The sequence below is a fragment of the Sus scrofa genome, chromosome 2, assembly GCF_000003025.6.
Source record: "Sus scrofa isolate TJ Tabasco breed Duroc chromosome 2, Sscrofa11.1, whole genome shotgun sequence".
NCBI lineage: Eukaryota > Metazoa > Chordata > Mammalia > Artiodactyla > Suidae > Sus > Sus scrofa.
This window is the reverse complement of record NC_010444.4, coordinates 34,917,502-34,945,491: the sequence shown is the minus strand read 5'-3', so window position 1 is coordinate 34,945,491 and position 27,990 is coordinate 34,917,502. Positions and strand designations below refer to the sequence as shown.

Here is a 27,990-nt window from a genome sequence, read left to right as displayed (position 1 = left end):
AAGCTAACCTCAACCAATTCAAGAATATAGAAATTATTTCAAGTATCTTCTCTGACCACAACAGCATGAAACTAGAAATAAACTACAGGAAAAGAAATGAGAAAAAACCTACTACATGGAGACCAAACAACATGCTACTAAAAAAAAAACAATGGGTCAATGAGGAAAACAGGAAAGAAATTAAAAAATACCTCAAGACAAATGATAATGAAGACACAACCACTCAAAAATCTAAGGGATGCTGCAAAAGCATTGCTCAGAGGAAAATTCATAGCAAAAAAGGCCTTCCTCAAAAAAGAAGAAAGATCTCAAATTGACAACTTCACCCACCACCTAAATGAATTAGAAAAAGAAGAACAAACAAAACCTAAAGCCAGCAGAAGGAAGGAAATCATAAAGACCAAAGAGGAAATCAATAAAATAGAGATTCAAAAAACAGTAGAAAAAAATAAATCAAACCAAGTACTGGTTCTTTGAAAAGGTAAACCAAATTGACAAACCTTTGGCTAGACTCACTAAGAAGAGGAGAGAAAGAACACAAAATAAGAAATGAAAAAAGAGAAATCACAATGGATACTACAGAAATACAAAAAAAAAATGCGAGAATTCTATGAACAACTGTATGCCAAGAAATTTGATAATCTGGAAGAAATTGACAACTTTCTAGAGACTTACAGCCTGCCAAAACTGAATCAAGATGACATAGATCAACTGAACAGACTGATCACTAGAAATTAAATTGTATATGTCATAAAAACACTCCTTACATATAAAAGTCCAGGACCAGATGGCTTCACAGGTGATTTCTACCAAACATACAAAGAGGAACTTATACTCATCCTCCTTACACTTTTTCAAAAGTCTGAAGAAGAAGGAACACTCCAAAAGACATTCTATGATGCCAACAACACCCTGATTCTAAAACCAGATGAAGGTACTACCAAAAAAGAAAACTATCGGCCAATATCGTTGATGAATACAGATGCAAAAATTCTCAACATAATTTTAGCTAACTGAATCCAACAACATATCAACAAGATCATACACCACAACCAGGTGGGATTCATCCCAGGTGCACAAGGATGGCTCAACATATGCAAATCAATCAACATCACACACCACATTAACAAAAGAAAAGTCAAAACCACATGGTCATCTCAATAGATGCAGAAAAATCATTTGACATTGTCCAACATCCATTCATGATCAAAACTCTCACTAAAGTGGGTATACAGGGAACATTCCTTAACATAATCAAAGCCATTTATGACAAACCCACAGCAAATATAATACTCAATGGAGAAAAATTGAAAGCCTTCCCACTAAAATCTGGAACAAGACAGGGATGCCCACTCCCACCACTGCTATTCAACATAGTACTGGAATTAGTAGCCACAGCAATGAGACCAACAAAAGAAATAAAAGGCATCCAAATAGGAAGAGAAGAGGTAAAACTGTCACTGTATGTAGACAACATGATACTATACATAGAAAACCCTAAGAACTCAACCCAAAAACTACTTGAACTGATCAACAAGTTCAGCTAAGTAGCAGGATATAAGATTAACATTCAGAAATCAGTCGCATTTCTGTATACTAACAATGAAACTTTAGAAAAGGAATACAAAAATACAATAACTTTTAAAATTGCCCCCCAAAAAATCAAATACCTGGGAATACACCTGACCAAGGAGGTAAAAGACTTACATGCTGAGAACTATAAAACATTAATCAAGGAAATTAAAGAAGATGTAAAAAAATTGAGATATTCCATGTTCCTGGATTGGAAAAATTAATATTGTAAAAACGGCCACACTACCCAAAGCAATCTACAGATTCAATGCAATCCCTATCAAGTAACCCATGACATATTTCACAGAACGAGAACAAACAATCCAAAACTTTATATGGAACCACAAAAAAAAAAAAGAATTGCCAAAGCAATCCTGAGGAACAAAAACCAAGCAGGAGGCATAACTCTTCCAGACTTCAGGCAATATTACAAAGCCACAGTCATAAGATAGTGTGGTACCAGTACCAAAACAGACATATAGACCAATGGAACAGAATAGAGAACCCAGAAATAAACCCAGACACCTATGGTCAATTAATCTTTGACAAAGGAGGCAAGAACAGAAAATGGGAAAAAGACAGTCTTTTCAGCTAGCATTGCTGGGAAACCTGGACAGCTGCATGCAAAACAATGAAACTAGAACACACCCTCACACCATGCACAAAAATAAACTCAAAATGGCTGAAAGACTTAAATATAAGACAAGACACCATCAAAGTCCTGGCAGAGATTATAGGCAAATCATGCTCTGACATGAACCTTACAAATATTTTCTCAGGTAAGACTCCCAAAGCAATAGAAATAAAATAAAAATAAACCAATGTGACCTAATCAAACTGGCAAGCTTTTGCACAGCAAAGGAAACCATAAAGAAAACAAAAAGACAGCTTACAGAATGGCAGAAAATAGTTTCAAATGATGCAACTAACAAGGCCTTAATCTCTAGAATATACAAGCAACTTATACAATTCAACAGCAAAAAAACCCAATAACCCAATGGAAAAATGGGCAAAGAGCTGAAAAGACATTTCTCCCAGGAAGATATCCAGATGCCCACAAGCACATGAAAAAATGCTCAACATCCCTGATTATTAGAGAAATGCAAATCAAACTATGAGATACCACCTCACACCAGTAAGAATAGCCATCATTAATAAGTCCACAAATAACAAATGCTGGAGGGGTTGTGGAGAAAAGGGAACCCTTGTGCACTGTTGGTGGGAAGGTAAGCTGCTACAGCCACTATGGAGAACAGTATGGAGGTTCCTTAGAAAACTATACATTAGAACTACCATATGACCCATCAATCCCAAATTGGAGCTACAGCTGCCAGCCTATACCACAGCCACAGCAATCTGTAATCTGAGCCACGTCTGCAACCTACACCACAGCTTAACCACAATGCTGAATCCCCAACCCACTAAGAGAGGCCAGGGATTGAACCTCCATCCTAATGGATACTAATCAGATTCGTTTCCAATAAACCACAAAGGGAACTCCCTGTAGCTATATTATGAATGAACTTATGTACTAGTTAAATATGCATGTGCTTTATGGACAATTGGAAATCACAAATTTGTATGTGGGGTGAGTTTTCTGATTTGATTTGATTATTGTTATGCAGTGAGTTAGCATCTTGGACTGACTATATGCTAGGAAGACATTTTTGGAGGCTGAGCTGCAGATGGATTGGGAAAAGGCAAGATCAGGCTTTTATTAGTTCATAGTTCAGTGATCTAGGAAGTAAATAAAGGGATAAGCCCCATTATCAATGAAAGGATTGAAGTCTAACATACTGAATTGTTTTACTGAAAAATGATTTATAGTCTTAGCCATGGAAGAACTGACAGCCCATCATCTGTAAGTTCATTTTTCCAGGCTAACATCATCCTAAAAGACGTCTACTGAAAAAACACATAACAGTGAAACTGTGTAAAGTATTGTTTTTGTTGTTGCTATTTTACTTAGATTGTGCATATCAAAGGGAGTTGAGATACCTGATCATCGAAGTGATAAAATTTTAATATATCTTGCTTGTGATGGGAACTTAAACATACTTGGATGGTATATAGTGTATAAGTTTTAGGCATGAAGAGAACATGGATCATTTGAAAAATAATTCTTTTGGTATTATTCTTTGAGTTATATAATTTGGTAATGGACTTGTCAAATAAGTTCTGGAATTCCAACTCCACATATTTGGATATTAAATCTAATATCCGAAAAAATTTAGCAAAGTTTCAGTTTCATGTAAGCCCAGTGAGAGAAGGAAAGGGATTTGTCTTTACAAGTCCTGGTGATTTCCAGCATAGTACAAGTGAGACAGGAGTGCTTATAAAAATGGCAGGGATTCCAAACCTTTCACTGAAGGAAGAAGGTTCTACTGATGGTATTATACAGAATGATCACTTTAGAATCCTGTTCATGTATCTCTTTTGATTCTAGCATGAGAAGCATTAACCTGTACATTTTTTTAGAAAAGTAGGCATATTACTGCAGGATATTTACAATATAATCATCTGTTCATAACTGCTAAATCAAAGATGACATCACTGGTTGGCTTCTAAGTTCTTTGGTGCTTTGTCCCTACTCTGGGCATCTCTCAGCAATTCTTATCTCACTCGACCTCATCGCCGTTACCTCTGATGTGCTCTTCTTCATCACATGTCTACTTTTACTTCTATGTCTGTATAACTCTGCCACATAAAACTTTACCCCTTATTCAAGGATCAATTCCTCTCTCAGCTGCTTCATGAAAAAAATCCTATGTCATGGTAATTAACCAAGAGTCATATTTCTTTTTTTTTGATAATACATCTCACTGATTAATTGGCCCCCAATATGTACCTACTGCTTACTAAGTTATCATTTATCTACTCTGAGCCAGATACTCTTTGAGGGTTGGAAACTGAGCGGTGTAAAAGACAGACACGGTCTTTACAATAGTTCTTATATGCTTGTGGGAAAATCATGAAATAAATGCATAAACAAGGACATACAAAAGAGAAAATTAAAAGTGAGATGGGGTAAGTGCCCTTAGGTCATGTTCAGTGGCATCATCAGTAAAAAGGAGAGCACAGGGTTTGGGGTCAAGCATGTTTGTGCTTAAGTTCTAGTTTTCTCACAACTGATATCAGGGGACATTCCTGTTATCTTCTTAGGCTTCATTTTAGTCATCTGAAAAAGGGATATCACTCACAAATAATTTCTGTAAATATTAAAAATACAAAATCAATATGCATAGTGAATTTGTGTGACATGTCTTAGATGCATAAGAAGCATTTGTTTAATTCCTCCAGGTGACTGAGACCAATTACTCCTCTTTCCTTCCCTGTCATTTGTGTGGTCATAAAAGGCAAAAACAAAAAGAAAATTCATTGTCAGAAGCAAAAATTACTACAAATTTTTCCTTTAAAACTCTGTCCACTCTGGATAACTTTCTTGCCCACAGTTAAAGTAAGTTCCCCCCCCTTTTTTTTTATCAATAACCACACCTCTCATTCTGTAGTAGAGCTTCTCTAAATGAAGAGAATTTGTTTTAAAAATTACATTGTTATTTCCAAGGCAGCTTTCTCAGAAATTAGACCCATTGGTTTAATTCTATATGAAGTGATTCTGAATACAATTTCAAACCCATGTTTTATGGCTAAATCTGTAAATATATAAACACAATTTTGTATAATCTTGAAACACCTCTATTTTCTTCTTGGTCTTCCTCCAAGAGAAAAACATTAATTGCATTATTTTTTTTATCGTTTTTATCTACTGTGTCACAAGAGAGGTGCAAGTATAAATGTTTTTTGCATATTCTCAAGTCCTCACTTCTTTCTCTCTTTCTCTTTTCCTTTTCCTCTTCTGTCTCCTGTTCCTCTTCTTCCTCTACGTGTGGGAATTGCACAGATGTTGATTCTGCAGCATACTTTAAATTTGTAATGTCATTGTCAACTCATTGTTTTGTAATCATCAATGAGAATAATAATAATAATAGAGAAATCAAGAGAATGTTTACTTTGTTAGTATTTATGCTGAATATTTTATTGTTTTTTTTATTTATCTTCAAAATAACCCATGAGGAAGCAGCCCCATTTTATAGCAAAAAATCTGAGACACAGAGATAACTGATCAAATTACTTGATCAAGATCAACAGTAAATAAATATCAAAGCTAAAACTTGAACCAAAATTTATTTTACTTCCAAGCCCTTTTTACCATTTGACACAACTACCTTTATACCACAATATTAGAAATGGGACTTCTTGCCTTCCTTAACTACAGTTCTCTGGAATTTTTGGCAACCTGAGTGATATTTGCAAGAGTGAACAGAACTCCACAAAGAGAACTCTCCTTTATGTTCTCACCAAGTGAATGCCTGTTCATCAATGCCTATAAAGTTGATAAGATGCTTATTAATGCATAATACCTACAAGTTATAATACTGTTGCCTTTCTGAGAAACACTAGGAATTTTATGAACCTTATCTCATGAAGTTTCCACAACGACAGTGAGACACAGAAAAAAATAAATTTAAAGGTAGTGTTCATTATAATATCAAAGTATCAAAAAAGGTTGGATCTGTCTTCCAGCCACACAATATTTTCTTTAATAAGTTTTCATTGTTCAGATGATCAAAGGCTTGCCTCAAATAGTTGGCTGTGCTTGCATCAATAAAAGAACATACTCCACTGCAAATCCTGTGGTATCCTTCTTATGATAATGACCTCAAGTAATACTCCACACACACTAAAAAAGATTTTAAGGTAAAATAGACTTGGGAAATGGTTATATCATATCTCCTAAGAGATAACTGATTACAAAGAAGTGGATTTCAAATTTCACTGTGCATATGAATTGCTGGATTACTAATTAAAAATTCAAGTCCTGTATTCATGGGACTGAATTATCACCCAGGAGTATTATTTTTTAACAATCGTCCTATATGATTATGTGGGCATATCATTCAAAAGCAAAGTTTTGAGAAACTGGGTGTTAAAGACCCTGAGAAGAACTACTTTAAGTATCACAATTTAATGATCAAATAAATTTTTCCCCAAATTTGTATGACTAACGAACTCCATTAAGCCAAAATAGATATTTGGCTAACCTTACACTCTGCAGGTTACTTTCTACATTTTGAGATTGATTTTGTACATTTATTTTAGTTATTATTTTTCCAAGGCGTAATGCTAGTATAATAAAAACAAAGGTCGGTTGCATTGTTATAATAAAAACTACAGAAAGAGCTATCTTTGTGCAACCATTTTGGAGCCTGTATCAAATAAACCTAAATCTCATCATATAAAAACCTCAGGAATTATGAAAATTCTGAAGGAATGAAATATTTTCATAGCAAATATTTGTTTTCTTCATCTGTTATTTATTTATTTATTCATTCATTCATTCATTTATTTATTTATTTATTTATTTATTTTTGTCTTTTGTCTTTTTAGGGTCACACCCATGGCATAGGGAGGTTCCCAGGCTAGGGGTCTATGTAGCCATCAGCCTATGCCAGAGCCACAGCAACGCAGGATCTGAGCCCTGTCTGTGACCTACACCACAGCTCATGGCAACGCTGGATCCTTAACCTACTGAGTGGGGCCAGGGGTCGAACCCACAACCTTATGGCTCCTAGTCAGATTCATTAACCACTGAGCCACGACAGGAACTCCATGTTATTTATTTAGTGATTACATATTGAACACTTGCTACCTAATAGGCATCTAGGTGATATCTAGGGCCTCTTATCTTTAAGGAACTTATAGTGTATGGAAGTGCCACACTTGCATATACATATAAAACCATTAAGTGCTAATGTTTTTAATGAATTATATCTTTAGAGCAGGAAAGCTTGAAGAGTCTATCTAGTAGTGAACACAAAATGCTAGGGAGGGAACCAGTAGCAGGTGTTTGGGATCTCGTAGTGAAGATTTTCATGAAGTTGGAGGCACGGGGGAGCAAACCACACAGGCACAGAGGGTAAAGTAACATGGAGACTGTTTAAGTAAGATTCATATAGTGTGCGAATAGGAAGCATGTAAAAATAACTTTGCTTTAAAATCTGAATTGGAGTAGGCTAAATCTCCTATACAACTTCTTTAGTTATCAGCCACTCCTAGAATTAATAGAATGTTAGACCTCAAAGCCAGTTTATGTATCCTCCTTTTTTGACACCAAGGAAAGAAACTGACTTGTTCAAGTTTAGAGTTACATAGTGGCCATGAACTATTAAACCTCCAGTTTCCATTTTATATATTTCATACAGAAAAAGGATTACAGAAAAATCACTAAAAAAAAACCATATTCTTACACTACATGTTTTTTATGGTTATCTTGAAATGTGTTAAAAAAATAAAAGGATGAAAAAAAAGGAATGAAGGGGAGAATGAGAAGCAGTAGGAAAGGAAGAGGGGAGAGGGACAAAGGATGAAGGAAGAAAGAAGGGAGGGATGAAAAATTAAATATTTTAACCTTGGTTAAAGTGAAAATGAAGGCCAACTAGACTATGCTGCCAGTAATTCATTTTCTTCAAGACTATTGAGGCTAATACATGAGATGAGATTTCTTGGTTAGTAAAATACGGGGTCTTATTCCCCGAAATAACCTTTTTTTTAAGCTGTTGAAGATATTTAGCTACACAGGTTGGTGATGTTGATGTTAAACAAATAGATTGGCAGATATATCTTCAACAAGGATGAGTTTATTTGTGATATGCAGAGAATTACATTTTGGGGTCTGTAATCATGATGAGTGAGGTACAACTCCCCACAATGCAAAGGAAGAACTCTTTTTTAGAGGGGATGAGAAAGTTGGGTGGGCTATAGTAAAGAGGACATGGCGTCTCATGAGGTGAGCTGTTGCCTGGAAAGACAAGGAGACTTTCTTCCTTTTGTTGGACTCTGATATTGTTATGAGAGCGCTCCCTTTTGGTCTCCTGACTATTTAATTGCGATTTCAGATTTTTTTTTTACAATGATCATATTGTTTAAATTGTTTCCTGATTTGCAATATTGATGTTCCTGCAAGCATACAGTCTGTAAACATATTAAAATCTTAGGATCTAGACACATCATGGATATATAATATAGTAGTTTTGTTATCCTTTCAAAAAAAATTTTTGGCAAAGAAAGTATTTTTCATTTGAATTGAATTTTATTGTTGTTTTGGCTGCCTCTCATAAGCATCACTTGAGATCCTCAAATGGACCATGAATGCTTATGAACACTTGCTCTCTCCCTAAGATCTATTCATGTTATGATAATTTTGTCCCTGCCTTGACCTTTCAGCTGTCTCAAAGGGAAGGAAGTTTATCAATGGGAAGAATTCAAGGGAAATTTCCTATTCCCGTCCTTCATTTAATTTAACTTCATTGACCTATTTTCTATTGCAGCTTTTACAGGAGAGCACCACGTGCCCAACGAAGCAGGAAGAAATGACCACAAGCAATGACACTAAAGAATCAGAACCTGTCCTACAGGTATTTTGTTTGTTTTGAGTGTCAGAAAGCACTTTTTAAAAAAAATTTATTTATTTGAGTATAGTTGATTTACAATGTTGTGTCAATTTCTGCTGTACAGCATGGTGACACACACACATATATATATACACACACACATTATTTTTCTCATACTATCTTCCATCATGTTCTATCCCAAGAGATTGGATATAGTTCCCTGTGCTATAAAGAAGGACCTCATTTGCTTATCCATTCTAAATGTAATAGTTTGTGTCTACCAACCCCAAACTCCCCATCCATCCCACTTCCTCCTTCCTCCCCCTTGGCAACCACAAGTCTGTTCTCTATGACTGTGAGACTGTTTCTGCTTTGTAAATAGGTTCATTTGTGCCAAATATAGATTCCAGATATAAGTAATATCAATAGTATTTGTCTGTCTCTTTCTGACTTATTTCACTTAGTGTGAGAGTCTCTAGTTAGATCCATGTTGCTGCAAATGACATTTTTTACGGCTGAGTAGTATTCCGTTGTATATATGTACCACATCATCTTAATCCATTCATCTGTGAGGGACATTAAAGTTGTTTCCATGTCCTGGCTATTGTGACTAGTGCTGCAATGAACATAGGAGTGCCTATATCTTTCTGAATGAAAGTTTTGCCCTAATATATGCCAAGGAGTAGTATTGCTGGATCATAAGGTAGTTCTATACATAATTTTCTGAGGAAACTCCAGAGTGTTTTCCATTGTGGTTATACCAGTTTATATTCCCACCAACAGTAAAGTAGGGTTCCCTTTTCTCCACACCCTCTCCAGCATTTGCTATTTATAAACTTGTTAATGGTGGCCCTTCTGATGTGTGTGAGGTGCTATCTCATTGTAGTTTAATTTGCATTTCTCTAATCATTAGTAATTTTGAGAAAGTAATTTTGGAAGCCATTGGATTCCATGATTTTCTCTCTTTCTCTAGCTAAAGGAGGGAGGATGTATTACCTAATACAAGATACATCATTCACCTATTACCTCTGAACCTTTCACCAACCACTGTATCTGCCGCTGTTTGACTAGCTGAGGTCCTAGAAGAAAAGGGTGATGGAGGCATCTCACCCCTCCCTTACAACCAATAAACAAAACAAAAAAATAAAAAGAGAACAGGAGTTCCCGTCGTGGCGCAGTGGTTAACGAATCCGACTAGGAACCATGAGGTTGCGGGTTCGGTCCCTGCCCTTGCTCAGTGGGTTAACGATCCGGCGTTGCCGTGACCTGTGGTGTAGGTTGCAGACGCGGCTCGGATCCCGCGTTGCTGTGCCTCTGGCGTAGGCCGGTGGCTACAGCTCCGATTGGACCCCTAGCCCGGGAACCTCCATATGCCGCGGGAGTGGCCCAAGAAATAGCAACAACAACAACAACAACAACAAAGACAAAAAGACAAAAGACCAAAAAAAAAAAAAGAGAACAAAAATTATATATATATATGTATATATATATATGTATACACACACACACACACACCTTATAGGACAAAGAAGATAAAAAGAAAACTTGAGAAAGCAGAGAAGGTAGAAAGATGTATATATCCCCCACAAAAACAAGTAACAAAGGAACATGACTCTGGAGTTTAATTCTGAACTTCTATCTGATTGTTCTCTATTTGACCAAATATATTACATGATAGCAATTATTAGGATTCATCTTTCTTAACACAATATTTTTCAGTTTGGAGATTAGATTAATCAGAGTTTAATGGTTTGGGCAGTTTGCTCAAAATAGTTTGTGAAATATTTTGCCATTTGTAGAAAGTATTTTATGTGCTTTTATAACATAGCAGTATTAACATATTTACACTTATTTTTGGTCTGACATTAGTTTTCTGTAAGATATTTGCTGTGATTATGAGTTATTCTGTTAGGATTTTAATTTTTACATTAAACATTTTTATTTTGACTCTCCTAAGTGTCTTTAATGTATTGTTTGACAGGATGTGCCAGTGCCTCCTTGTAATGAATGTGAAGAAGAAAAAAATCCAGAACAATTGACCCCCACTGATGGGAAGGCAACTAGAGAAAAACTACTGTAAATACCAAGAAACTGTGTTAAAAAACATCCCTTTGCTATTGTCTTCATACTCTTTTTAGACCCCAAGCTTGATGGAAATACTAAGTTTTTAAAGCATGCAACTTTTTCACAGTTTTATGTAACTTTATAAAGTAGTCTACCACTTTTCCAAAAGATTCCAGGCCAATTATGATCCTTAAGCAATAACCTAATTAAAATGGATATCCACAGTCATACATAGTCATTGTCATCAATAAATTGCCCAATATAAACTGGTCTTTTTTGAACTCAAGTGCAGTATAACATTAAATTCTTCTGGTTCATTTGGGTATCCAGTACTTCGATGATCTAGTTTTTGAAATCAACTGAAGAATGATTAAATGTTGTGAATCCTCAGCATTCTTAGAATCCAAATTGAAACCATATCATGGAGAGTTTGTTTCATGCCGGTTAAATGGGAGTTGCTTTGGTTGAGGTTGGAATCTGTGCTGACCCAAATATATTATTTATATAAGGGCATTCATTGCTATTCTCATTATTATTATTATTCAGAACCATGTTTAAATATAACATCAAGGAAAACTGTCAGGGATTTAGTCAGTATAACAGAATTCATTAAATAGGTTTTGTATGATGTAGACAAAATATCAAGGATGAATGACTAAGTTCCTGACAAAATTTATTAGATTTTTTGGCATTCTATAGACACACCCCTATGGTTGTCCACTGGAATTACTCCAAATTAGAATTCAAGCTGTTTAATACTCAGTGTGATTTTTGATATGAAATTGGGTAACAGAATGCGGAATGGAAAGAAGGTCTAAAATACAAAATGAAAGCAGAAAATATACATTTTAAAATGGGGATTTGATGAGAGTAAAACAGCCAGAAATGAATCCCAATTTGTATATTTTGAAAACAAATGCATATTATTAAAACAAATCAATGGCTGTGAGATTTCTGAATAAGAATACTGCTGATCAAATAAAATTCATTCTCAAATACTGTGAACCTACCCTGCAAGCAGGAGGAATTGACACTGATTGATGAGATGGATATAGCATTAAACTTGCAGGCTAAAATCAATGGCTTAAATGATGCAGTTAGAATGGTCTGCCCCAAACAATATTCACTTCTGATGGTTAGATCTGTTTTGCAAAAAAAGCATATTAAACCCTTGGTCTTATAGAATGGATGTGCCAGGCCACAATTATTACATTTGGAACACAGTATCCTGGCAGCCTGTGCTTTATATTTCACTATAGTGAAACTTGTAATCAGTAGATGAACTTAAATTCTGAGGTAGAACGGTACCACTTTGATCACATTGACATAGTTGAAGAAAATTAGTGATCTGGAGAAATGTCAAACTATCATTAAAAGTAAAAGTAAAACTCTGATACTTTCATGTAGCAGTTGTAATTGCTGAGTAATTCAGTGACATTCATGAGTGTTTTTCATATTACACGCTACCTAAGAAAGAAAGATAACTAGTTTTACAGATGATTTATATAATGTTTTCAGGTGAAATATCCAGGACAGGAGAAAATAGCAGGGTCTGAAGTTCCTGCTGACACCTTCTCAGTTCTAGAAATCATTTAATCTATGAGATGGAATATTGCTCGTTTCCCAAGTCCTATTCCTTGTAATTTCCCTACTGTGCCTAGAAACCCTTACCGTCTCTAAAGATTTTTGAAAGGGAAGTAGATAATTTTAGTTTTAATTTAGGTTTACTTTCCTACCACCACCCATGGCTCTAACTTCCCTCCTAGAGTGTATGAATCCTATGGAAAGTTAATTATCATTTCACCTCAGCAAAGTATGTTTTAAGGAATCTTTGGAAATAATAAGGAATCTTCAGGCTGATGTCTGAAATTTTTATAGGTAACAAGATAATTTGGCTTGCTATTAATCAAATTTGAACAGCTTCACATGTAAATTATTTTTCTATGCTCTAAATTCCTATTCTACTACATGAAATATAATCAGTTTGCTCCTCAATTACTGGTGTGATCAAATGGGCTTTGAGTATAATGTATCCACTTTTTATCTTTAACGATAGATAGCATTATGCATCCTGCAGAGTTTATTGAAGTATATTGATTGCATTGTTTGTTTAAAAACAAAAGGAATTTGCAGTAGAAGAGCTTTATGCATATTTTAAGAAATATTCTGGGAGTTACTTTTAACAGTTAATTACAGGATTTTTAAATGTACTATGACGACATAGACATGCTAAAAAATGAATGCATACTAATAAAATGAATACATTTTATTTATTTCTCTCAATCCTTTAATTGTTTTAAAATAGCATCGAAGAGGTTTAAAATGTGTTACATGTGTGGCTTTTGCCCATAAGAGAGGTGCCGTCTCCTATTATTTCTTTAATTTGCATCTATCTAAATAGTTACTGTTTTTGAGGAATTAACATTCATAGCCCAACTATTCTCATATGAGAAAAAAATAACCAAAATGTTGATTATAGATAGTACCATTATGTTAGGTACTTGTGATGGTAAGAAGTGAATAATTACTTATATTTTTCCGTAGTATGAATTGATTCCTATTGAGAAACAAATATACTTTCCAATGGGATAACATTTTAATTCAGGTACTACCAGAACTAACCATTTATTTCTCTCTAGTTATTTAAAAATACTAATCAGTGCTATATATTCATTCTAAGGTGGGAATTGGTTTTGGACTTTGTGTTTCCTTTTATATGCATTAACTCTATAAATTAAACTAGTGCCTAAAATGTGTAAGACCGAAATGAAAGCTGACTATATCTATCCCATGCCAACTTTCTCAGATGAAAAGTGAAAAATTAACTTCTCTGTGATCTCAAATCTCTGAACACTGAATATATTCCATGGCTATTTTTTTTTCCTTCTTTAGTCACATATTTAGCATTGAAGTGCTATTTGAGAGACATTTCTGCTTATAAAGTGGACTGGATTAGAAGTCTAAGTTATATGTGAAGGAGACATTTACTGTTTTAGACTGACAGTGTGAATAGCTGGATTAAAACAATATTTGTGAACTCTGCTATAATGGTTTTATTTTTGTAGTTCAGTTACTGTAATTAGCACTACTTACAGCAGAGACTGAAATTATTATTGAAATCAGAGAGTATGGTAAGCTGGTCAGAATTAGTAATGAAAACATATTTGTTGACTTCTTAGACATCTTAGTCTTGTGTACAGTCTTAAATTTCCCCAAACTATTTGTTCATCTGGATTATGTTATAGAATATTGATGGTCAAGTGGTGAAGAATAAAAGGTACTAAAAAGCGGCCTATTTTTTTTTCTTTTTGTCCTTTTAGGGCCGCATCCATGATATATGGAGGTTCCCAGACTAGGGTTCAAATTGGAGCTGCAGCTGCACAGCCACAGCAACGTGGGATCCAAGCCACGTCTGTGACCTACACCACAGCTCACAGCAACGCCAGATCCTTTACACACTGAACAAGGCCAGGGATCGAACCTGCAACCTCATGGTTTCTAGTTGGATTCGTTTCTGCTGTACCACTACAGGCTGCCCCAAAAGCAGCCTATTTTTAATCAATAAAGATTTGTTACCAAGACTACAATGTATATAATCCTACATAAACTAATCGAAAACACGTATTAATGTTTTAAAATAGTACTTGTTTCTTTGTTTTATCATCTAAGAACCTTTTTGAAATATCATTCTGGAAATTTCTTCAATCTCTCTTGGCCAGTGTCCAAGAAAACCTTTATTTTGGGATGTGTGTGTGTGTGTGTGTAATTTTTAATAGAATTCCATGTTGGCAGAGATTTTTACCTTTTTGTTCAAAATGAATCTCAAGTGCTTATAACTAGCTGCCCCATAGAAAATGCTCAAATAGTTGTTCAGTGAATTAATTTAGAACCTGAAAGGACGCACAAGGTAGCATATTCTGGTATAACAGGAAATCAAAAGACACAATCTTTTAGCAAAAGAATAAATATCTTGTTTTAGTTCTGTTTTTTGTTTGTTTTATTTTGTTTTAAGGCTTATTTTTCCTTTGCCTTTTGTGTGAAAGTTTTATCTATGGGCCTATAGGTGTGACTTTAAGCAACATAGATATGGCAATGCCTGGATGAATTTTGGAATGCAGCTCAATGTAATAGATATAATTTACATGGCACCTGTGTCTTTGTTTGGAACCCAGCTTGGAAATTCACCTGACCTTGTAGAGGTCACTTGATTTCTTTTGCTATTAGTTTCTAACTTTTGGACCTTAGGTGGTTGAACAAAGATTCTCCATTCTGTTGAGCCATTGTTTTTTTTAGCAGACATAAGCAAAGGGCTGTTGAGAAGGTAAATGGATATCTAGAGGATGGGGCTCACTCTTAAATTATTCTTTTACATAATTTATTTGTTGAGCTGACACACTCTGCATATATTTTTAGTGGAGAAAGGGAGTCCAAGTCTAAAGCGATTTTAAAATTACTGAATAACATAATCTCTACAATGATCCCCTCTATCTATTTGTTCATTCAGTCATTCAGTAAATATTCTCTGAGATTCTAAAATGTGCCTGCAGTTCCACTTCTTCTTTGATGATCCAATAGTAATTATGAATATTAATACTGCACTTAATATGTACCAGCACTGTTCTAGTTTTTTTATTATTAGTTTCTCAGGATTTTTTTTTTTATCTTTTTATGGCTGCACCTAGGGCATATGGAAGTTGCCAGTATAGGGGCTGAATCAGAGCTGTAGCTGCTAGTCACAGCCACAGCCATACCACCAGATTCAAGCTGCATCTGCGGTCTATACTGTAGCTTGTGGCAATGCTAGATAGATTCTTAGCACACTGAATGAGGCCAGGGATCGAATACACATCCTCATGCATACTGGTCAGATTCTTAACCCATTGAACCACAGTGGGAAATCCTCAGGATTATTTAAGATAGACAGAATGCTTACTTCACAGATGAAGAAATTGAGGTAAAAAAAAATGTTAACAAATTGTCCAAGATCACACAGCTAGTAAGGGGAAATAGGATAGGGATTTGGCCATGAATTTCTGGAATCTTTATGCTTGACCATTTCACTATACTGTCTCTCCTTCAAATGCCAGAGTCCTGCTTTTGTGGAGTTTACACTTTAGAGAAAGAGGTAGCCATTAATGAAGGAAGCACACAGAAAAAAATGTATGACTGCTACAAAGTGTCTCTATACAACATGCCATGGGACAGAGGTGGGACGGTATAAGTATATAGTAGTTGTGTGAAATTCTCACTGAGGAAATTATACTAAACTGAGGAGTTCCCATCATGGCTCAGTGGAAATGAATCCAACTAGGAACTATGAGGTTGCAGGTTCAATCCCTGGCCTCATTCAGTGGGTTAAAGATCCAGTGTTTCCATGAGCTGTGGTGTAGGTTGCAGACGCAGCTCAGATCTGGCATTGCTGTGGCTGTGGTGTAGGCTGGCAGCAACAGCTCTGATTAGACCCCTAGCCTGGGAATCTCTATATGCCATGGGTGCAGCCTTCAAAAGGCAAAAGACCAAGGAGAGGACTAGGATTGACTGGAGACAGTCTCAGGGGCTAGGGAGTGGTGTGCCACAGGCTGGGGAGCAGAAGCAAGTCGCCATTTCTGGGGAGGGCAAGAGGAGGAGGGGCAGACAGCCATAGGAATATCTTTCTCTGCATACATGTGGATTCTTGGGGGTGGCAAAGCTATTGGCAGTAAGACACCTCTTGTGCGAGTTACATGTGGGGGCGCCTTTGCATGGGCTAAACACAGTAGGGTGCATCTTGCATGGTCTATAGGCAGTGGGGGCAAACCACTGCAGTCACCTCAAAGTCCAGAGGTGGGCACAGCCCACCACCAATAGGGGTCCGAGAATAGGCATACATGCGACCCAAGTCACCTCAGAGGTTGACACAAAGGAGGGCACTGCACTGAGTGCCAACCATTGTTTGTTGCTTTCACTTCACCAAAAAAGCACACACCCTGCACTGCTACTGCCAAGTGCTCTCGGCACAACCTACATTTGCCTGAGGGTCACTGGCACTTCCCAGGGCCCTGCAACTAAAAAGCAGCCTGCACCAACTTTTCAGCAGGTCCTTGCCACTGTCAACGGCCCAGCTATCAGGCACTGGCTAGTAGCCCTGCCTGTTGACTCCATCTCCCTAGAAGCACACACAACACTCTATTAAAGGTATAGCACAAACCCTCATAAAATACACAGGGGTGCTTTTTCATATAAATAGGCCTCTATGATTACAGTAGTATTATTCCCTAAACTTCATTTGCAGAGATGCAAGCTAAGTTAAAGGCACTAAAGAGCAGATGAATAATGCAGAGGAATGAATCAATGACTTGGAAGGTAGAATAATGGAAATCATCCAATCAGAACAGCAGACAGAACATCAAATGAAAAAAAAAAACACGAAAGTGATATAAGAGATCTATGGGAAAATATAAAGTGGGCCAATCTACACATAATAGGGATTCCAAAAGGAGAAGAAAAAGAAAAGGGGAATAAAAATATATTTGAAGAAATTATGTCTGAAAACTTTCCAAATCAAAAAAAGTAAACAGACATCAAGATACAGGAAACATAGAGGGTTCCAAACAAGTTAAACCCAAACAGGCCCATGCCAAGAAAGATTGTAATAAAAATGGCAAAAGTTAAAGAGAGGATTCTAAAGACAGAAAAAGAAAAACAGAGTTTATTATAAGCAAACCCCCTTAAGGCTATCAGCTGATTTCTCTACAGAAACACTGCAGACCAGAAGAGAGTGGCAAGATACATTTATTGTTCTAAATGGGAAAAGTTTGAAGCCGAGAATACTCTACCCAAAAGAATAAAATTTAAAATAGAAGGAGAAATATGGAATTTCTCCAAGAAACAAAAACTAAAAGTACAGCAATACTAAACCCATTCTAAAAGAAATACTTAAAGCACTCCTCTAAATAAAAAAGAAATAAGAATAAATAGGATGGACAGTTCCTGTTGTGGCTCAGCAGTTAACAAACCTGACTAACATCCATGAGGATGTGAGTTCGATCCCTGGCCTTGCTCAGTGGATTAAGGATCTGACTTTGCTGTGAGCTGTAGTGTAGGTCGCAGAAGTGGCTTGGATCCCAAGATGCTGTGGCTCTGGTGTAGGCCAGTGGCTACAGCTCTGATTCAACCCCTAGCCTGGGAACCTCAATAAGCTGTGGGCGCAGTCCTAAAAAGACACACAAAAAATACTAAATTGAATGGAAGAAATCACAATTGGAAAGTAATCATTTAAATAAACCAGTATACAGATCTAAAAGTAATTATATGTATTGTGAATATATATATATATATATATATATATATGTATATATATAAAGCAACAGTAAACACAAGGAACAGCAAAAGGATATGATGATATTAAAAAAGGACTTAAAATCATAAAATGTGGGGAAGAAATATAAGAAAATCTTTACTTTTTTTTTAATGTGTTTGAGCCTATGTGACTATCAGTCTATAGCAAGCAAATATAGGAAGGGTTTAACATACTTGAAAAACAGGGCAAGCACAAATCAAAACCAAACAATACATTCACAAAAACTAAAAAAAAGAGTACACAAGCATCAAATAAAAGGAAATCATCCAACCAAAAAAAGAAAGGAACCAAAGGAGAGACATAGCATCAACTGGAAAACAAGGTTTGAATTGGCAATAAATATATATTTACCAATAATTAGCTTAAATGTCAATGAACTAAATGATCCAATAAAAACACATAAAGTGGGAGTTCCCATCACGGCTCAGTAGAAACAAATCTGACTAGTATCCATGCGGACACAAGTTCAATACCTGGCTTCACTTTGTGGGTTAAAGGATCCAGCATTGCAGTGAGTTGTGCTGTAGGTCACAGACATGGCTCAGATCTGATGTTGCTGTGGCTGTGGCATAGGCCAGAGTCTACAGCTTGGATTCAACTTTGATGCCTAGCCTGAGAACTTCCACATGCCATGTGTGGAGCCCTAAAAAGACAAAAAAAGAAAAAGACTCTACAACTCCACAATATGCTGTCTACAAGAGACTCACCTTAGGGCAAAGGACACATAAAAATTGAAAGTGATGGGATACAAAAAAGATATTTCATGTGAATGGAAAAGACAGGAAAGCAGGAGCTTTAATAGTCATATCAAACAAAATAGATTTAAAATGAAGGCCATAAAGAAAGACAAAGAAGGACACTATTTAATGATAAAAGTATCCATTCAAGAAGAGGATATTACAATCATCAGTATTTATTCCCCTAATATAGAAGCACCTAGATACATACAACAAATACTAACAGACATAAAAGCAGAAATTGATGGGAATATACTAACAGTAGGAGACTAAAACACCCTACTCATATCAGTGGAGTGAGTCAGGTCCTCTAGACAGAAAAGTAATAAGGCAACAGAGATCCTAAATGGCACAATAGAAAATTTAGACTTAATCAACATTTTCAGGACATTACATCCAACAAAATCAGAACATACATTCTACTCATGTGCACATTGAACATTCTCAAGGATTGACCACATACTGGGGCACAAAACCAACCTCAACAAACTTAAGAGTAGAGAAATTATTTCAACTATTTTCTCTGACCACAATGGCATGAAACTAGAAATCAACCACAGGAAAATAAATGAGAAAACAACTGACTACATGGAGACCAAACAACATGCTACTAAACAACCAATGGGTCAATGAGGAAATCAAAATGGAAGTTTAAAAATACCTTGAGACAAATGATAATGAAAACACAACAATTCAAAATCTATGGGATTCTGGAAAAGCAGTGCTTTCAAGGAAAATTCATAGCAATACAGGCCATCCTCAAAAGAGAAGAAAAAATCTCAAATCAACATCCCACCACTTAAAAGAATTAAAAAAGAAGAACAAACAAAACCTAAAGTCAGCAGAAAAAAAAGGAAATCATAAAGATCAGAGAGGAAGTCAATAAAATAGAGATTTAAAAAACAATAGAAAAAAATCAATAAAACCAAGAGCTAGTTCTTTGAAAATGTAAACAAAATTGACAAACCTCTGGCCAGACTCACCAAGAAGAGGAGAGAAAGAGCTCATATAAACAAATAAGAAATGAGAAAGGAGAAATCTCAACAGATATTGCAAAAATACAAAAAAAAAACCCAGAATATTATGTACAATTATATGCCAACAAATTTGACAACCTAGAAGAAATGAACAATTTTCTAGAGACATATAGCTTACCAAGATTGAGTCAAACGGAAATAGATCACTAAAACAGACCAATCACTAAAAATGAAATTGAATATTTAAGAAAAACACTCCCTACAAACAAAATTCCAAGACTAGATGGCTTCATATGTGAATTCTACCAAATATACAAAGAAGAAGCTACACACGTCCTTCTTAAACTTTTCTAAAATGTTGAAGAAAAAGGAATAATCCCAAAGACATTCCATGAAGCCACCATTATCCTAATACAGAAACCAAAGATACTACCAAAAAAGAAAATTATAGGCCAATATCTTTGATGAATATAGATGCGAAAATTCTCCACAAAACTCTAGCCAACCAAATCTGACAACATATCAAAAAGATCATATACCATGACCAAGTGAGATTCATCACAAGTTCATAGGGATGGTTCAACATATGCAAATCAATCAGCTTCATACACCACACTAACAAAAAAGTCAAAAACCACATGATCAACTCAGTAGAGCCAGAAAAAGCATTTGATAATATCCAATGCCCATTCATGATTTAAAACTCTTACCAAAGTGGGTATAGAGGGAACATACTTTAACATAATCAAGGCCATTTATGACAAACCCACAGCCAATATAAAACTCAAAAGAGAAAAGCTGAAAGCCTTCCCAACAATATCTGGAACAAGATAAAGATGCTCAGCAGTTTTAGTCAACATAATGCTGGAAGTTCTAGAATTATCAAATAAACAATCAAATAAACAAAAGAAATAAAAGTACCCAAACTGGAAGAGAAGAGGCAAAATTGTCACTCTGCACAGATGACATGCTATTGTATAGAAAACCCTAAGGACTCCATACAAAAACTACTTGAACTCATCAATTAGTTCAGCAAAGTAGCAGGATATAAGATTAATAGTCTGAACTTGGTTGCATTTATGTATACTAACAATGAAATATTAGAAAAGGAACACAAAAATATAATACCTTTTAAAATTACACTCAGAAAAATTAAATACTTAGGAACAAAGCTGACCAAGGATGTCAAAGACTTATTGCTGAGAAATATAACAAATTAATCAAAGGAATGAAAGAGGAAGGAGATGGAAAGATATTCCATGGTCCTGGATTGGAAGAATTAATACTGTTAAATACTGTTAACCTGACCATGCTACCCAAAGCAATATAGAGATTCAGTGCAATCCTGATCAGATTACCCATGGCATTTTTCACAGAACTAGAACAAACAATCCAAAAATTTATATGGAACCATAAAAGACTAGAATTGCCAAAACAATCCTGAGGAACAAAAAACCAAGCAGGAGGCATAACTCTCCCAGACTTCAGGCAATATTACAAAGCCACAGTAATCAAGACAATGTGGTACTGGTACCAAAACAGGCACATAGACTTATGGAACAGAGTCAAGAACCCAGAAATAAACCCAGACACCTATGGTCAATTGATCTTCAACAAAGGAGGCAAGAATTTGAAATGGGAAGAAGACAATCTTTTCAGCTTGCGGTGCTGGGAAAACTGGATAGCTGCATATAAATTGATGAAACTAGAATACACCCTCACACCATGCACAAAAATAAACTCAAAATGTCTTACAGACTTAAACATAAGGCAAGACACCATAAAACCCTAGAAGATAACATAGGGAAAGCATTCTCTGACATCAATCATAACAAATATTTTCTTAGGTCAGTCTCCAAAGAAATAGTTTCAAGTGATGCAAATGACATCACTTAATCTCCAAAATATATTAACAACTCATACAACTCAAAAGAAAAAAAAATTTTGAGAAATGGGCGGAAGACCTAAATACTCACTTTTCCAATGACATACAGATAGATGGCCAATAGGCACACTGAAAAAAATGCTCAACATAACTAATTGTTAGAGAAATGCAAATCAAAACTACAATGGGATACCACCTCACACAGGTCAGAATGGCCATCATTAGTAAGCCTACAAATAATAAATGATAGAGAGGGTGTGGGGAAAAGGGGACCCTACTACATTGTTGGTGGGAATATAAATTCGTATAACTACTATGGAAAACACTCTGGAGGTACCTCAGAAAACTAAATACAGAACCACAATATGATCCAAAAATTCTACTCCTGGGTATATATCAGGACAAAACATTCATTCAGAGAGATACATGCACCCCTATGTTCACTGGAACACTATTACAATAGCGAAGACATGGAAAAAACTTAAATGACCATTGGCAGATGAATAGATTAGGATATGATATATATACAATAGAATACTACTCAGCCATAGAACATGCCATTCGCAGAAGCATGATGAAAATAAAGACTCTCATACTAAGTGAAGTGAGTCAGAAGGAGAAGGACAAATGCCTTATAATATTATTTATATCTGGAATCTAATATTTGGCACAAATGAACCTATTTACAAGAAAAAAAAAACTCATGGACATGGAGAACATACTTGTTGTTGCCAAGGGGTAGGGGAAAGGAGTAGGATGGACTGGGAGTTTTGTCTTAGTAGATGCAAACTATTGCATTTTGAATGGATAAGCAAAGATATCCTGCTGTATAGAAAGGGGAATTATGTCTAATCACTTGAAATGGAACATGATGGAAGATAAAGTAAGGAAATTTAAAAAAATATATATATATATATGTATATATAAAACTGGGTCACTTTGCTGTAGAGCAGATATTGAAAGAACATTGTAAATAAACTATAATAAAAAATAAAAAAAAGAAATATCCAAAGCTATTCTTCATGCCTTTCCTTGTAATAACATGTTAAGTATGTAAATCTTAGTGTACACTTTGCAGAGTCTACATCTTGAAATGGTCATGTTTCCAACATAGAATAAAATGCACTGCTGACACTTTGCTGATGAAATCCATAGAAAATGACTTAACCAGGTGATTTGGACATAGTGAAAGAGGAACTATACAATGGGTAAAAAGTGGGGATATTATGCGTAAGAGAAATTGGTAATTAAGAGCACATTTTAAATCCACATGTTTAATCTGTGAAATAAATCCCTCTGAAGTAAATGCAGCATAAATAAAATTGAATGTACCTACTAGATGTGTTTCCAGTCACCTGTTACACAGTGTTAATATGTAGATACTGGATTGAATATTAGCCTAATAAATGTTTGCAACTTTGGAAAGGTGTGAGATAGAAAATAAGTTTTCCCTGAATCAGCAGAACTGTGGACCAGTTATATATGTTCCAAAAACAAATTAGTATCAAGTTGATGAAATAACTTATTTGATCTTTGAAAAAGGAAGCACCTTCTCACATTTTACTCCCCTGGAAATGAAGAGATAAAAAGGGGGAGAAATATGAACCCTTGAAGAAATATCCTCATTCATCTCATAATTGACTCATTTTTTGAATGAAAATTTAGGGCAGATCTTTCTCCTCTGCAACTTTAATCTCACTTTCTATTTCCTCTTTGATGATCACTTTACTTGCATTCATGGTTTTTTGGTTTTGGAGTTTAAAAATTTTAGAAATTTCCAGGATCTATTTGTTTTACTCATGGACAGATCATCATTAACTGAAATGTAATAATTGCTCACTTACCTTCTCATGCATATGTATGTACATGATACACACTTACACATGCTCCTGTCTGCATTCGCCCATCATAGGCATTACAATAGTAGTATCTATGCATATGTTTGTGCTTTCTGGCATTTGTGAATATTCTATTTTGTGGAAGCATACACTTAGTATATGATTACCATCATATATCTCTATCCATGTACATATATGCCTCGATGCATATATGCATAGTTAAGTGAATGCCCAGTCCAGTTACAATGACTATGCTCTACTGAGCTAGGCTAGGCAAATGGATTAGCATCTTAAATCAGTTATATAATGTTGACAAGCATCCCCATCCCTCAACTACCACCAATGCTTGCCTCATATACCCCTTTATGTTTCTTTCATTTGTCTAAATTTAGACCTAGAGTAGGGAATTACATTTGGAGTTATTCACTGGATGGTCTAAAAAGGGGAATTTCTTTCAGCATGATTTTTTATGTATGGAGCCTTAAGGGAATTTACCGACTATCTTTAAAGTAACCGAAGTATTCCTTTTTTAATTTGGGGAGGATGAGGTGAGTAATTATACTATTCATTATACTACATGCTCTGACAGTAATAAAGCAGAGATACCCACACAGATAAATAAGAATGAAATCATAAGATCAAGGAAAAGGAGGTATTTCACTTATCTCAAATGTTAATGAGATAATGTTCTCATGACAGGAATTTGGTATAGAAGTCTCCTCCAGGTACTTTTAAATCACCACACTTTTTAAAATCAGTGTCTTTTTATGTGTAAATATTTTGCTTAGGTTTTTGTCTTTTTTCTCTCTCTCTTTAAAGGGATACATTATTACTCTGTTAGCAATGTGTTTAATTTGAAATGTGGGTAAAATACAAGTAAATGTATGGCTGCAACTTGCAGAATAAGATATTAGTTACTCCATGATACAGCTGGTAAGGTTAAATGGCTTTTACTTAAGATCTGGGGTACTTCACATAATTTTGTTTTCTCAGATAATCTGAAAATAGATTTGTCTGATGGATGCATACAGCATAAGTTTGTAGGAGCTCCCACTTCTATTGTTCAACACCTACTGTTAACTATTGTTCTTTCACATCTCATAGATTTTAATGTCTCTTGTTATTTCCTTACAGATTAATAAATTCTCCTCTAAAGGAAGACCTGTGTGCATTGCTTAAGCCAAGGGTTAGAGCACACATGATGGTGGTGGTAGATTTATTTTTAGGAAATCCTTAAAAGCCTTCCTGAGCTTGGGTCTCAATTTTGTGACTTGAAATATACTATTTCCAGATCAGATTTCCATAACTTACTTCACTGTGTGCATATACCTAAACCTTTAGGAGTATACACATTATCACACCAGAAGTGTTACAACATGATTATGAGCAGGAACCTGAAGTCAGATTGATTGAGTTAAATTCTTTGTTCAGCTTCTTAACTGTGTGACCTCAGACAATTAGCTAACCTCTGTATGTCAATATATCACCAGTAAATTGGGAATAATAAAATGGCATACCTCATAATAATAGCTATTTCCTTTAAGTATTCTTTTGTGGGACAAACAGTAACCACTTAATATACACTATGTATTTCTTTTTTAAAGGTATCCATACATTTACAAAAGCCTAGTAGGAAATTTAATACACATTTGTAATTGGACACATGTATAGTATATTTCTCTTTCTGAGTGTGTATGTGTGTGTGGGGGGAGAGATTAACTGTAGTTACGTTTTGTCTTGCTTAAAAGAGAACTCTAATTTTGATTATCTAAAGAAAGATAAAACTGGATTTGTCTAGATAACGCTATGTTGAACTCATAATTCTTAAGATAGATGAGTCAAAATATGATCATCCTTTTAAATCCCTGGGTAGAGGCATGAAATGTCTCTGCACTTATTTACACAATATTATCAAATAATTTTTCTCCTATAAACATCCAATTTCTGTCTCCTGTTGAGAGTGAAAAATACTAATTAGTTTCCTAAGAATTTTATAAGAATGTAATTATGTCCTTTACTCTTTTGTGTAAATTATTTCCCAGATTTTTTTAACCTTAATAGGTAATAACATCTGGGAAAAATGAGAAGTTAATTTACCTCAAATTGCAACCATAATAATGTCAGTAAGATGTATTATAGGCTCTAATCCAAGTAGATGTTGGAAAATTCTTTCCAAAAATTGAGTGAATAAAATATTTAAATGCTTCAGTAATATTTTATAGAATAAGAAAAATATATGCATTCCAGATTATTCTTTTGCTTTACCATTTTTTTTTAACTTGCAAAGGCCTTGTTGTAGTTTTTCTGGGTCCTTTAAAACACCAATAAAACGTTAATCAAAACCAAGCCTCATTTCAAATTTTATGGTAGAAATGATTCTACACACATTCATTACTTTTTTGAAATTAGATTTTTATTCTCTTTTGGGAAAGAGAAGCATCAAATTTCCTTTTCAATCTTTCTGCATCCACACTTCAAAGCTTCAAAGCCTAGTGGACTTCTTTATACCCTCCCTTTTTCCCATTCTCCCTTTATTAAAAGAAAATATGTGAACAGACTCCTTCCTGATGTGCCCTCAAATTTCTTTTGAGGGAGTAAATGAGATAAGGTCTCTGTGGACCTAAAACCCCCTTGAAAAGTTTGAAATTCTTCTAACCAACCACTCATTAAATACAAAGGTTTTACACTCTATGCTACAGTGTATTCACTACATAGTATCCACACGGATTCTTTAAAAAAAAAAGAAAAAAGAAAGAAAAAAAAAGGTTACATTTTGACATTTCTCTCTTTAAAACTCCCCAAGGGTTTTCCAAATCACTGAGAATTATATTTGAAAAAAAGTATCCTCATCATGGCCTACTAGACCCCTCAGTGCCAGGCCTCCCTTTCTTGGAGAGATGAAGAATTTCCTACCACTTCTGCACGGCTCACTTGACTCCCTTCATACTGGCCTCTTTGCTGGGCCTTGAACCTGCTGAGAAGCTCTTGTCCAGTGTCTTAGTCCTGCTGGTACCTCTGCCTGTGAGGTTTCTCTCTATATATTCAGCTCACCAGGTTTATACTCTATTTAAATTTCACCATATAAGAAGGATCATCCTTGGAATTCTGGTTGTGGCTCAGCGGTAACGAACCTGACTAGTGTCCATGAGGATGCAGGTTCAATTCCCCCAGCCTTGCTCAGTGGGTTAAGGATCTGGCATTGCTGTAATCTGTGTTGCTGTGGCTGTGGTGTAGGCCTGCATCTACAGCTCTGATTTGACACCCCCGCACCACCCGCAAAAAAGAAGGATCATCTTTGATTTGCCTATCTAAAAGGGTACCCTTATCCCATCCACTCTACTGTCATCACCATCAATTCCCTTACTTTGTTTTTCTTCTCTGCATAAAATGCGTCAGTCTCTCAATGACTTTATATTACATAGGTATTTGTATATTTATCAGTCTCCTACTTCTAAATTGTAACCTCCTAGAGAGTAGGGCTTTGTTCTATTTCCTTTCTTGCCATGTTCCCAGAGCCTGGCACAACTAGGTACTCAGGAAACATAGGTTGAACAAATAATGTAAAATACATTGTCTCAGGTGGCTTCAGTTCTTCCATTGCATCAAAGTGAGATGAGACTTATGCTGAATGTTTAAAAAAAAAAAAATCCTTAGTCCATGCCTGTCTCTGGAGGAAAATCAGCCTACTGGCCTTGGGTAAGTCACTTAAAACAGGAGAAGGATAGTTTAAGCATTTATGCTTTATGAAGCTATTTAAGCTTTATTTACTCTCCATTTTATTTACTCTCCCAACCAAATTTCCCTAAAATTCCTAATAGAGCTACTTACAGAAAAATGAACACAAAAAGTTTGACTCTAAAAAGAATAGCCATAGCTTTTGCTAAACAAAATGATGAAATAATTTGAAACAAATGTAGGTGACTTTTAGCAAAACAATTCAGTTTTCTTAATAGACCAGTTTATCAGATTATGAACGCAATTGTTTGAAAACTACCTGACATGCCCAAGGCACATGAATCCAGAAGTGATGAGAAAGTTAATGTTGTCCTATGTATCCATCATTTAATGTACCTCCTACTTTTAAATTTATATTAGCAGTGCAAAAGATTCCTCAGCTATTCCTTAGC

General features: G+C 35.4%; 1 protein-coding gene across 1 annotated transcript in view; it reads left to right on the top strand.

Annotated features, from left to right (window-relative positions):
* Positions 1–14,377, top strand: part of LUZP2 (leucine zipper protein 2) — a 533,060-nt gene extending 518,683 nt beyond the window's left edge. The window contains exons 11-12 of the mRNA XM_003122913.6: positions 8,961–9,047; positions 11,005–14,377. Of these exons, the coding sequence (XP_003122961.6) occupies positions 8,961–9,047; positions 11,005–11,103 (186 nt within the window). The 3' untranslated portion in view covers positions 11,104–14,377. The remainder of the gene's footprint in view (positions 1–8,960; positions 9,048–11,004) is intronic.